Here is an 11,085-nt window from a genome sequence, read left to right on the forward strand (position 1 = left end):
TCCGATGCTCTACCAACTGAGCTACCGCGGCGGCCATCCCCCCGTCCACTTTATAGGGTATATTTTCGTCCACTTTTCTTTCTTCACAATTACCTTACATTTATTACTAAAAATATCCCCTATACTTTCCTTGGCGTTATTGTCTGTTAGTTCTCATCATATATACATACATATATATATATATATATATATATATATATATATATATATATATATATATATATATATATATATATATATATATATATATATATATATATATATATATATATATATATATATATATATATATATATATATTGTGCTCCGCCTTACTGATTATCCTTTAGGTTTTTCCCATAACTCGCATCTTTCCGAATGAAACTTTCAGCAAGTGTTTGTCTTGTGCGCTCTTCTCACGTTCGGTTTTGTCTTCTTGAGCCGCAGTCAAAAAGGTCTGCGTTCGCAAGTGCGGTTTGTCATTGTGAACTACTGAATCTCGTAGTATTTAAAACGTTGCGAATCATGCGCATCGCTTCATACTAACAGCCTTAATGAAACGCGTTTCTCGTGAATACGAGACGTGCCTTTTGCCGTGGAATATTCGCCAACTTGCTCACCTTTTCTTCTTTAGCCCACTGGAATTTCCTATCTCGAAATGCTGCAACACGTCCTGCCGGTACATTTTACGTACGTTACGTTAAGAAGTTTCATTCTTCTCGGGCTAGCTACATTCCGTTAACCTGACTATTTAGATGTTGATAAATAACATGACATCGTTCGAGGAATGGAAGCGTCGTTTTAGGATGCATTGACCTCTTGCCGGTATATGAGAGAGATACGTTAAAGTGAAAGCTACAATGCTAGAAGCGTAAGCACCTCGCACACCATGCAACCACAACTTATCTGTTATATCGAGGGGCGAGACTAATCAAAGAACTAACAATAGGTTATGCTAAAATGGTGCAGGTTTCCTTTTTAAACGCTCGATATTTGTAGCAACAGCCGCCGCACTAGTGCCTAGTCATGTGGAAACAATAATTTATGGAATACGCCATCATATAAATGACTACAATGGACTGAAAGACCTTGCATGCAAGTTGCCTCTTTAAACGGTCGCATGGGCGGCGCCACAAAAGGACATACTTCGACAGAATAATTGAACCTTCAACGCTTGTTATGCCATTGTAACTCCTATTACTGATAGCTTTTTTCTGCTAAGCCGAAGTTTTGCCATAATTCGGCATTGAACCGAGACCTTTTGTTACGTTGCTTCATATTCGTTCCAGATATTGTAAACACCTGTAACGTGGGACGGCTTACGCGGCACGCAGGGCCACCATACCCACGCTGATTTGCTGTGGTTCGGGATGAAGTATTAATAATGGTGTCACAAAGCACACTACTGGATCAAAATGGCGATGACGCAGAGCACATATCCTGCCGGTATCTTTCACATTTGTTATGACACATCGCAAAAAATTACACGAACGATGACTCACTCTAGTTGTTTCTGTTAGTGCATCTTAATTATCGTTGGCCACAGGGGCGTAGCCAGGGGGGGGGGGGGTCAACATCCCCCCCCCGAAATTTTTTTATTTTGCTTGCCTATATATATACACGCACACATACAAACACACGCACAAACATACATGAAGTATCGTTGAGCACCTCCCCCCCTCCCCCCCCCCCCAAAAAAAAATTTCTGGCTACGCCCCTGGTTGGCCATGCTCTGGCAAGCCAAATGAACACAAGTTGCTATGAATAATTAGTTCCATAACTAGATCAGTAGTAACATGCGTAAATGCGCGGCAGACTGCTGCAAAGCGGCCGCGGAAAGCATGCAAAAACGCTTGACGAAGTACAAACGGCGACGACTGTTAACATTCTATTCACTCCGCCACCGTAATTACCATCATTGCTACGAGCTTCCGAAAATGTTCAATGACACCTGAACATGGAATCATTCACAGGTACGTACGGCGTCCCCCAAACGATTGCTTCTCGATTGCAACACCCTTCGCTCCGTGAAAGTTATATTTGCAGTAGTCACGTAAAGAGCGTCGGAGGACTTTTTAGCATTCTGACATTTTCAGCGTAGAAGAAGGTGCCGCCGAACGGCACTGTGTCGCCAATTTTCCTACGGAACTTTTTCAGATGAAATTTCTTCCGTCGCCTGGTCTTCACTGTCGAGGCCTTCACACGCTTTCCGCCTTGACAGAAGGCTAAGAAGACGTATCGATGTGGTCCCGATCCTTCGGGCGGTGTTGGACCGTTGTACTCTACCGCCTGTTCGCCCTTGTGCAGCGTCCGCGTGGTGTTGGCGTTGATCACCATCCAGTGTAACCAGCTGCGTAGGCTAGGATTTTGGCGGCTCGGCGCGTCCGGGTCCAACATGACCAGGGCGAACGGTGGCATGCAGTTTATGGCGCCGACCAGAGCTACCTCGGGCATTTCAGCTGTCTGCTCGGGCGTCAGCGTACCATTAATAGTGACCGGCGTACTGCCGTAAGCGACTTTTAGCAGGGCTACTGGCGCAGCACCCAGCGAAAGGTCCTTCACCAGTCCAGCAGCTGTCCATAGGTCCGTCTCCGGTTGCAAATGCTCTTGCGAAGGAAATGCCTCCGCCTGTCCAGCGGGTGTCCATAGGTCTGTCTTCGTCTGCAACACCTCTTGCACAGGTAGAGGTGATTTCACGGATGGCACGTTAGGATCGACGAACTGCTCCGCCTGTGCTCCGCTCCACAGCGTCAAGAGAATGAACGCTGACGAGAGTTGGATGAAGTTCATGGCCCGCTCGCCCACTGCACCACGTGAGATACTGAGCGGCGCCGCACGCTAACGCCGAATGTATACTCGCAAGAGCCGGGCGTACGGCGGCTGCGCTACCGTTCTCCTGCAGATACGCATATATACATACAGCCACTGCCGGTCTATAGCCGGCCATCTGTGCCGGCGTCGTGTGTTTTGCTGACTGCTGTTTTTGTCCTTTTGTCCGCCCAGCCTTCAGACGGGCAGCTGTGCGGGCGTCGGCGTCGGCGTCGGCGCGAGCACCGTCTCACAATTTTATTTTGTATGTGAGCTTTGAGAATAAGTTTACATGGTTGGCTTTTTTGTTTTCTGTCAGTAGGTCACTTTGCTGCTGGGTCATTCCACGCCAAACGTCCCAGACATTGCGCTCGACCCTCTCCAATTGTATTGTAAAAAATTGTGGACATTCATATCAGTGCACTATTTTCCCTCGGAAAGTATTTTTTGGAAAAAAAAATTTTCTTGTCTGTTACAGTGATTTGAATTTTGCCGTAGTGGGTAAAACATAGGTTGCGAAAAAATACTCTAAAAAATACGATACTTTACGGAACGCCTTAAATATCTGCTGTTTACTTGAAAAAGAATGGCACTATCTTATTATCACCCATTGACGACCACTACTTTGTCTCACGATGTGCTTTGTGGTGAAGCAATGCTGCAATTCTGTGCCCATTTTGATTATTTTTTTAAAATTCCACGAACATTACAGACAAAATAGGACTATATCACATGGCTGGATAGTTGGCAGTAAGCGTGTCAAAAAAGTATTGAAGTCGATGACCGAGTAGTTTCGAAGTGGAAGGGGCGCAAACATTGAAAAATGTGTGAAATGCTCCACGTTCAGGCACATGTAGAGTGGTGATGCAGTCCAAGTAAAAATGCTCGCTTGGTCTCGTTGGGAAGAGTAAACAAAGTAAATTTATTTGTGAAAGTTTCATCGGAGTGTTTTTCGTTTTTGGCGAGAAACAAAAATTTATGTTGAGGGTTCGCGGCGTGCCTGGGCGCGGGCCCGTAAGTCCGCTTCACTGCGCCGCTACTGTTCCTTGGGGCAACGAAAGTATGCAGCGACCACGCGGGTGGCACGATCGTGTGCAGCTGTGAGTTTTCACGTTGCTGAAAACTTACAAACAGTGTATATGGCTGGCAGAATGTTTCGGAAGGGCACTAAAGGCTGCCGGTTAGTAGTCGGAGCAGAGCACGATTTCATTGCCACGTCACTGCATGCACACGTACGACAGGAGCAGAGCTTGGGTTGTGTTTTCGATCTCTGCGGAGGTTGCAGTTCTTACTTCCGTTGCCGACGTATGGACTTCAACACTTGAAATGCCTGTGTTGCGGAGTAGGTGGTGAGACCGCCATTAAGAGTGGTCAGTGATGATGGCACGAAAAGGTGAAACGTGCGCGTACCTTTGAGGGAGATTGTAGACTTAAACCTTGCTGAGAGCTCAACTTTCTGCTACGCTGCATACGATGCTTTCATCTTAGTAATCGCCTTGCGATTACTAAGCGAAGGCAGGGGCGGCGCCAGGATTTTTTTACTGGGGGGGCACCCACGACAAGTGGGTTCCTTCAGGGGGTGCAGAGAGGCTGGGAACATATGCATTGTATTTTGACTATGCTTGCTCTTGGGGGGGCAAAGGGGGGGCAGGCGGAAATTTTGGGGGGGCTTGGAGCCCCCCCAAACCCCCCACTGGCGCCGCCCCTGAAGCGAAGGCGATAGACATTTAAAAGGACGAAGCCGCCTTAAGGCGGCTTCGTCCTTTTTGTATATTTATCGCTTTCGGTTTCCGTTGTACAGGCTCTCCGTCTAAAGTATGACACGATAGCAGTATACTCACCATTCGCAATGTTTATCTTACGCGCTGCCAAGGGATGCGGCCGAAAGACGAACCTTCGAGTGCCGCGTGCTCGCTCGGCGACGCGATCACCGGAGCAAAGTTCACCTCTGCCGAAGATCCGAGCGTAAGAATACGTAGCATCATTCGGCTACGAGGCACGAATGGCGCGAGTCACGTTCAAGCGACCTGCCCATAAAAAAGAATTAAAAGTGTATTCCCGGTGCCTGTTAGCCACTTTTATTATATAATAATATATTTTAAACGAACCATCACTCGTTTTCCTTGACACTTCGTTGGCGGCACTGCGGAAAGCCGAAGAATGCGTGTCGAAACGTGAAAACTCACAGCAGCACACGATCGTGCCACCCGCGTGGGCGCTGTATACTTCCGTTGCCCCAAGGAACAGTAGCGGCGCAGTGAAGCGGACTTACGGGCCCGCGCCCAGGCACGCCGCGAACGCTCAACATAAATTTTTGTTTCTCGCCAAAAACAAAAAAACACTCCGATGAAACTTTCACAAATAAATCTCCTTTGTTTACTCTTCCCAACGCGACCAAGCGTGCATTTTTACTTGGACTGCATCACCACTCTACATGTGCCTGAACGTGGAGCATTTCACACATTTTTCAATGTTTGCGCCCCTTCCACATCGAAACTACTCGGTCATCGACTTCAATACTTTTTTGACACGCTTACTGCCAACTATCCAGCCATGTGATATAGTTCTATTTTGTCTGTAATATTCGTAGAATTTAAAAAAAATAATCAGAATGGGCGCAGAATTGCAGCATTGCTTCACCACAAAGCACATCGTGAGACAAAGTAGTGGTCGTCAATGGGTGATAATAAGATAGTGCCATTCCTTTTCAAGTAAACAGCAGATATTTAAGGCGTTCCGTAAAGTATTGTATTTTTTAGAGTATTTTTTCGCAACCTATGTTTCACCAACTACGGCAAAATTCAAATCACTGTAACAGACACGAAAATTTTTTTTTCCTAAAAATACTTTCTGAGGGCAAATAGTGGACTGATATGAACGTCCACAATTTTTTACAACACAATTGGAGAGGGTCGAGCGCAATGTCTGGGACGTTTGGCGTGGAATGACCCTGCTGTACGGATTTCCGTGGTTTGTGTAATGTAATCGCTAGTTCGCTCGCTTTTCATACCACCTAAAGCAGGTGCGAAAGCTAACGTTCAAAACGGGCTCTTTTTTTTTTAAATGCTTGTCTAAATGTTGGCATAATGTGCGATCCCCGTTCGTCCTTATTTTTAAGGCTAAAGTGTAATATGGGGTATAGTCCGGCTTAAAACGAAGGAGCAAACAAGACAGAAACAGCACACAGTAAACATTCCCGGGGTTTTTCGCGTGGTTGATGCTTCACTGTAGCGTTGCTTCCGTCGCACACCGTACAAAAGGTTCGCAAGAAGCTTCGACAAGAAGCATCCCCAAATGCGAGCAGCTCGACACCGCCGCTAAAATACAACTGCGGGTGACAAAATATATAGATGTAAAACAGTTTTTCAACCAGTTTACAGCACAAATCTACACAGAAACACATTTAAACAAGATTTATAGCTGACAAAATATTTGTCCTATAGTCTGCGATTCGAACCCGGGAGAGAGGTCTTTACAGGGTGGCCGCTCTGCCACAAGAGCTAACCAGGGGGTCAGAGATGGAAGCTCGAAGGTGGATGACTGGACAACTCGAAGCACGGGGACGCTTCATATATGGCGAATCAGTCATTTGCTCCTCCATGAACATGAATCCACCTTGCGTGTTGCAGCGAAACTGATTTGCCATATTTCTGTGTGGCATACACACACGCTGCCAGAAAAAGGTTCACGCTACCAGAAAATACTTAATCTCGTCTGAGCAGGTTTTTAAATGCGAAGCATTTCTTAGCGGCTTTCTGTGGCTTTGAGCGTATCTATCTATCTATCTATCTATCTATCTATCTATCTATCTATCTATCTATCTATCTATCTATCTATCTATCTATCTATCTATCTATCTATCTATCTATCTATCTATCTATCTATCTATCTATCTATCTATCTATCTATCTATCTATCTATCTATCTATCTATCTATCTATCCGCCTACGACTCTGTGCTCTACTGGCCGTTTTCTTAATGGGATCTATACCAATATTGGTATGACGAGACATTTCTGTATGGCGAACATAAATGACAGGTTAGTAACATGAAAAAATGGCATGCATGCCATGTGTGGCATGACTTATATGCCACGCTCATGGTGCGCTCACGGCCGGTTCACTAGCTTGATATAAACCAAATTTCGTATTGCGCGACGTGACTGTATGACAGACATAAATGACAGGTGTTAACATTATATTCATGACATGCATGTCATGTACAGCATGACTTACATACCACGCTCATGGTGCGTTCGCGGCCGTTTCCCAAGCATTAGGCTATATACACCAACATTGGTGTTGCGGGACGTGACTGTATGACAAACATAAATGACAGGTGGTAACATGACAATCATCACATGCGTGTCATGTACGGTATTATTTACATGGCACACGCATGGTGCGCTCGAGTCCGTTTCGCTGGCTTTATATACACCAACATTGTTTTTTTTTTTGCGACGTTACTGTATGATGAACATAAATGACAGGCGGTAACATGAAAATATTGACATGCATGTCATGTGGGCCATGATTTACATGCCGCGCTCGTGGTGCACTCGCGGCTGTTTCGCTAGCTTGATATACACCAAAATTGGTATTGCGTGACGTGACTGTATGGCAAATATCAATGGCAGGCTCTAACATGCAAATCGTGATATGCAAGTCATGTAGGCAATGTCTACATGACACTGTCTTGGCGAGCTTCCAGCCGTTTTGTTAATGGACATATATCAAAATTCGTATGGCATGGCATGAGTGTGCGATGGACATAAATGTCAGGTCATGCATTGTATATACCAGGACGTACGTTTCATTACCGTGGTATATACCAGATTGTACAGACGGGTCCACTGTTAAAGGGAACACTTGCGTGCAGGGCATGTTTAGATTTCGCTCTCTTGCAAAAACATAGATTTGCATAAAACTACTGGTGGTTGATAGTTCTGCCACTTTTAGACAGACTTGTGCAGTGCATGAACAATGCTTCCCTAGCTGTCCGTTTGCTGATAGAGGGCCAGCAAAACGAAAGGTGCTCATTTGAGTGTTCCCTTTAACAGTGGACCGTACTGTACATGCATGCATGCATGACAAACATGCGATATATAGTGAACTAGATGTCATGACATGAATGACTTCATTTACCTCAAGGACAAACAAGGCCATGTATGCTTTGCTGGCTGCTTCTCATTCCATCGACTCCCACAGTGCGTGGGATCTGCCGGATTTTTTTAACTAAAGAAAAACAATCAAATCTTACCTTGACCTGCTCTAGTCGGGTTCTGCGAATGTGGAAAAGATTCGGACCATTCGCTGCCCCGGTGTGATATTTGTAGCTTTAATTTCTAGTGTTTTCCACGCCAAAACCATGATATGATTATGATCGAGGGGCGCCGTATTGGAATGGAATCCGGATTGATTTTGACCCTAGGTTCTTTAAAGTGCATCTGAATCTAGGCACACGAGTGTTTGCCGCCCTTCCTAATCCTCTAGTGCAAAAAAAAAGATACTGTGAAAACCCAAGGCAAGGACGAAGTAGAAGGCACACTTCCTCACACACCATCGACAGTGAGTGAGTGAGTGAGTGAGTGAGTGAGTGAGTGAGTGAGTGAGTGAGTGAGTGAGTGAGTGAGTGAGTGAGTGAGTGAGTGAGTGAGTGAGTGAGTGAGTGAGTGAGTGAGTGAGTGAGTGAGTGAGTGAGTCTTCTACTTCGTCCTTGTCTTGGTTTTTTGTTGGTTCTTTTCTTGCACCTAAACTTGAACCAACCGGCCCAGCCTTTTACGCTCCTTAAGTCCTAATCATCTAAAGGGGCGACATGTCTACCCCATGCTTTTACTCAGTCGTACCTGTGCCGACATTGTCTTAAGTTTGGGTTATGGCCATGCAGGATTTTGACGATGACGGCAGCCGAAAACCCCGGATGTTGCATTCCAAGAATTATTTTCTTCTCATCTTTGCGCCCGGAAATCTGGGGACGAAAGGCAGGCCGTTGTGAGAAGCACGTGATCGCTTCATTTTAATTTTCACACGAAAGTGTCTTACGCCGGGGTCCCCCAAGACTTCACTAACATCATTTCCGTCACGGATGTGACGTCAGTAAAATGCACAGGAACACATGACAAAGAAAAACAAGAAGAAAAAATTCGTTGATTTGGATGACGTGGGAGTCAAACCCACGATGTCTCGGTTCGTGACGATGGGATCCGGGCGTTTTAACAGCTGCGCCACCGACGCTCATGCATGAGCCTTGACAAACGCCCCCCCCCCCTTTTATCTTTCACATTTTCTCCCTTTCAGAGTGACCTTGTAGGTGTGGGGCAGTGTCGCCGCTTTGGAGGGGTGTAGTGAAGTATTGCATCACGACACTAACGAGCGCCTACAGGACGCGCTTCGGTAGTCTAGGCGCTAGGGCGCCTCGATGCCAGCGTTCTTTCGTTCAACGATGGCAGGGCTGGGCAAAGATACTTTGAAATTGTATCGCGATACGATACAAGATACTCAGGCAAAAAGTATTGGAGATACAGATACAAGATACTGCCGCAATAATTGTATCCGATACGATACTTGGCAATTGTATCTCAAGATACTTCGATACATTCTCAAATTTGTTATTATAGATCCATATAATGTAGCAGCAAACACCTATACACGAAAATGCCTGCTTGAAAATTTCTTAACTGTGAACTATTCTGTTTCAATTGAATGAAATGTCTTTAGTATCTCAAAAGCTTTGCCCTTCTTGCTCAAGGTACATTAGTTTTCTTCCAAAACAACTTATTGGAGCTTGTTTTAGCTTCTTCACAGGACAACTCTGCATACATTTCGCTGACTTCGGTTACTGCTTGTCATTTTTGCAATTGATGGGAGTCGCTGCTCAGCTTGCCGACCAGCTAGCGGGTTGCCATGTAATCACAATAACATCAATAAGAAGCCTTCGTACGACGGCGCAAATACCGGTGTGGAGTTTTACCTTGTCCGTAAAAGACAGTTTGCACAATACCGTATATCCGGACAGGTGTACAGCAGCAACAACGCTGGTAGCGATTTTTTTTTTCGGGGGTGGGGGGGGAGGGGGAGGGGGATGGGGGCGGGAAAACACGGTGTATACGGAGTTTGATATCCTTCGCTGGCGGACCGGCCGGCACACATGACCGTATCCGTCCCATTTGCTTTTACTTTCTAACTATGTTCGTGAGCTACACAGGCATGACTGGTCCCAAGCATTTCTTTCGTGAGGAACATGTGGTCCCCATGTGCTGAAACATAACCGTGGAACAAAAACTCTATATTTCAATCCGCGTCCACATTTCGCTCGTTGTGTACATCGGTATCGATGTTTCTCGAATCCTGACTCCAAATACCCTTCAGAAATGACCTATATATGAGATATGGGAAAGGCTTCCTTTCAAATGCCAACGTCATTTTGTTCAAACTCTCTCCGACCCCACCATCTTCACTGTCGCGGCCCTTGGAGCTAAATTTCGCGACTGCGGCCCGCTGGCTATAAGCTGAGTTTGAGACCCCTGGTGTATACGTAGATGACGTAAAATTGCAATGAATTTCCATGTTCTATTTACTGCTGGCGTAAGGGATTCTTTGTTGATATACTCACTAACGTGTAAACTTTTAGCAATTTTTCTTCAACGAGAGAGCATGTGCAACACAGAAATGTCTCAGACGTATTGTATAGTTGCACAAAGAGTCGCAGGACACCGCCGCTATTCGCGCTGTTGCCGCTTGTAGCTCCCATTACGTGTCGATTAGTAATACGAAAAATATTTAAGAAGGCCTAAAACAGGAAAACAAATATAATTTAAATAGAGAGGTGGTTGTGTATCAAACATTCACATTGAATGAGTACAGAAACACAATACAGCCGGCGCCCTTAGTAGCTATGAGCATGAATTATCGTCAACTTACCTGTTGAAACAATAGAAAATTCAGTGCCCATGGAGAATTGCCTGAAATGGCTCATTGGGACGCTCATGAGTAAAACGGAGCATTCAGTAAAACAATGTTTCTCGGATACCCTTCCTAACATCTTTAAGATGGCTCCTAATGATTTTCATTATTATAATTCAAACTCAATTTCGCTATTTTCATACGCGGTAAGCAGAATGTTTTGTACTGTATACTCAAGGCACGCCCACAAAATAATATATTTGTTTTCAAAATCGCCTTGGCAACGTGTAAATGTGGAAACAGTTGTAGAATTAAAGCAGACAGTTAGAAGAATAAAGCAGCAATCTTATTTTGGGAGTGCGTTACAAACGACATACTGCAGTGACCAGACCGGAAA

General features: G+C 45.2%; 1 protein-coding gene across 1 annotated transcript; it reads right to left on the bottom strand.

The window, feature by feature from the left end:
- Positions 1-301: 301 nt before the first annotated feature.
- Positions 302-2,904, bottom strand: LOC119379576 (protein D1). The gene has a single exon (XM_037648878.2). It carries the CDS (start codon positions 2,767-2,769, stop codon positions 2,029-2,031), a length of 741 nt encoding a protein of 246 aa, XP_037504806.1. The 5' UTR covers positions 2,770-2,904; the 3' UTR covers positions 302-2,028.
- Positions 2,905-11,085: the final 8,181 nt, after the last annotated feature.

The sequence above is a fragment of the Rhipicephalus sanguineus genome, chromosome 1 (genome assembly GCF_013339695.2).
Source record: "Rhipicephalus sanguineus isolate Rsan-2018 chromosome 1, BIME_Rsan_1.4, whole genome shotgun sequence".
Taxonomy (NCBI): Eukaryota; Metazoa; Arthropoda; class Arachnida; order Ixodida; family Ixodidae; genus Rhipicephalus; species Rhipicephalus sanguineus.

Bases quoted from the DNA above. Each gene is read 5' to 3' on its own strand.
- LOC119379576 (XM_037648878.2), bottom strand. From the start codon at position 2,769: ATGAACTTCATCCAACTCTCGTCAGCGTTCATTCTCTTGACGCTGTGG.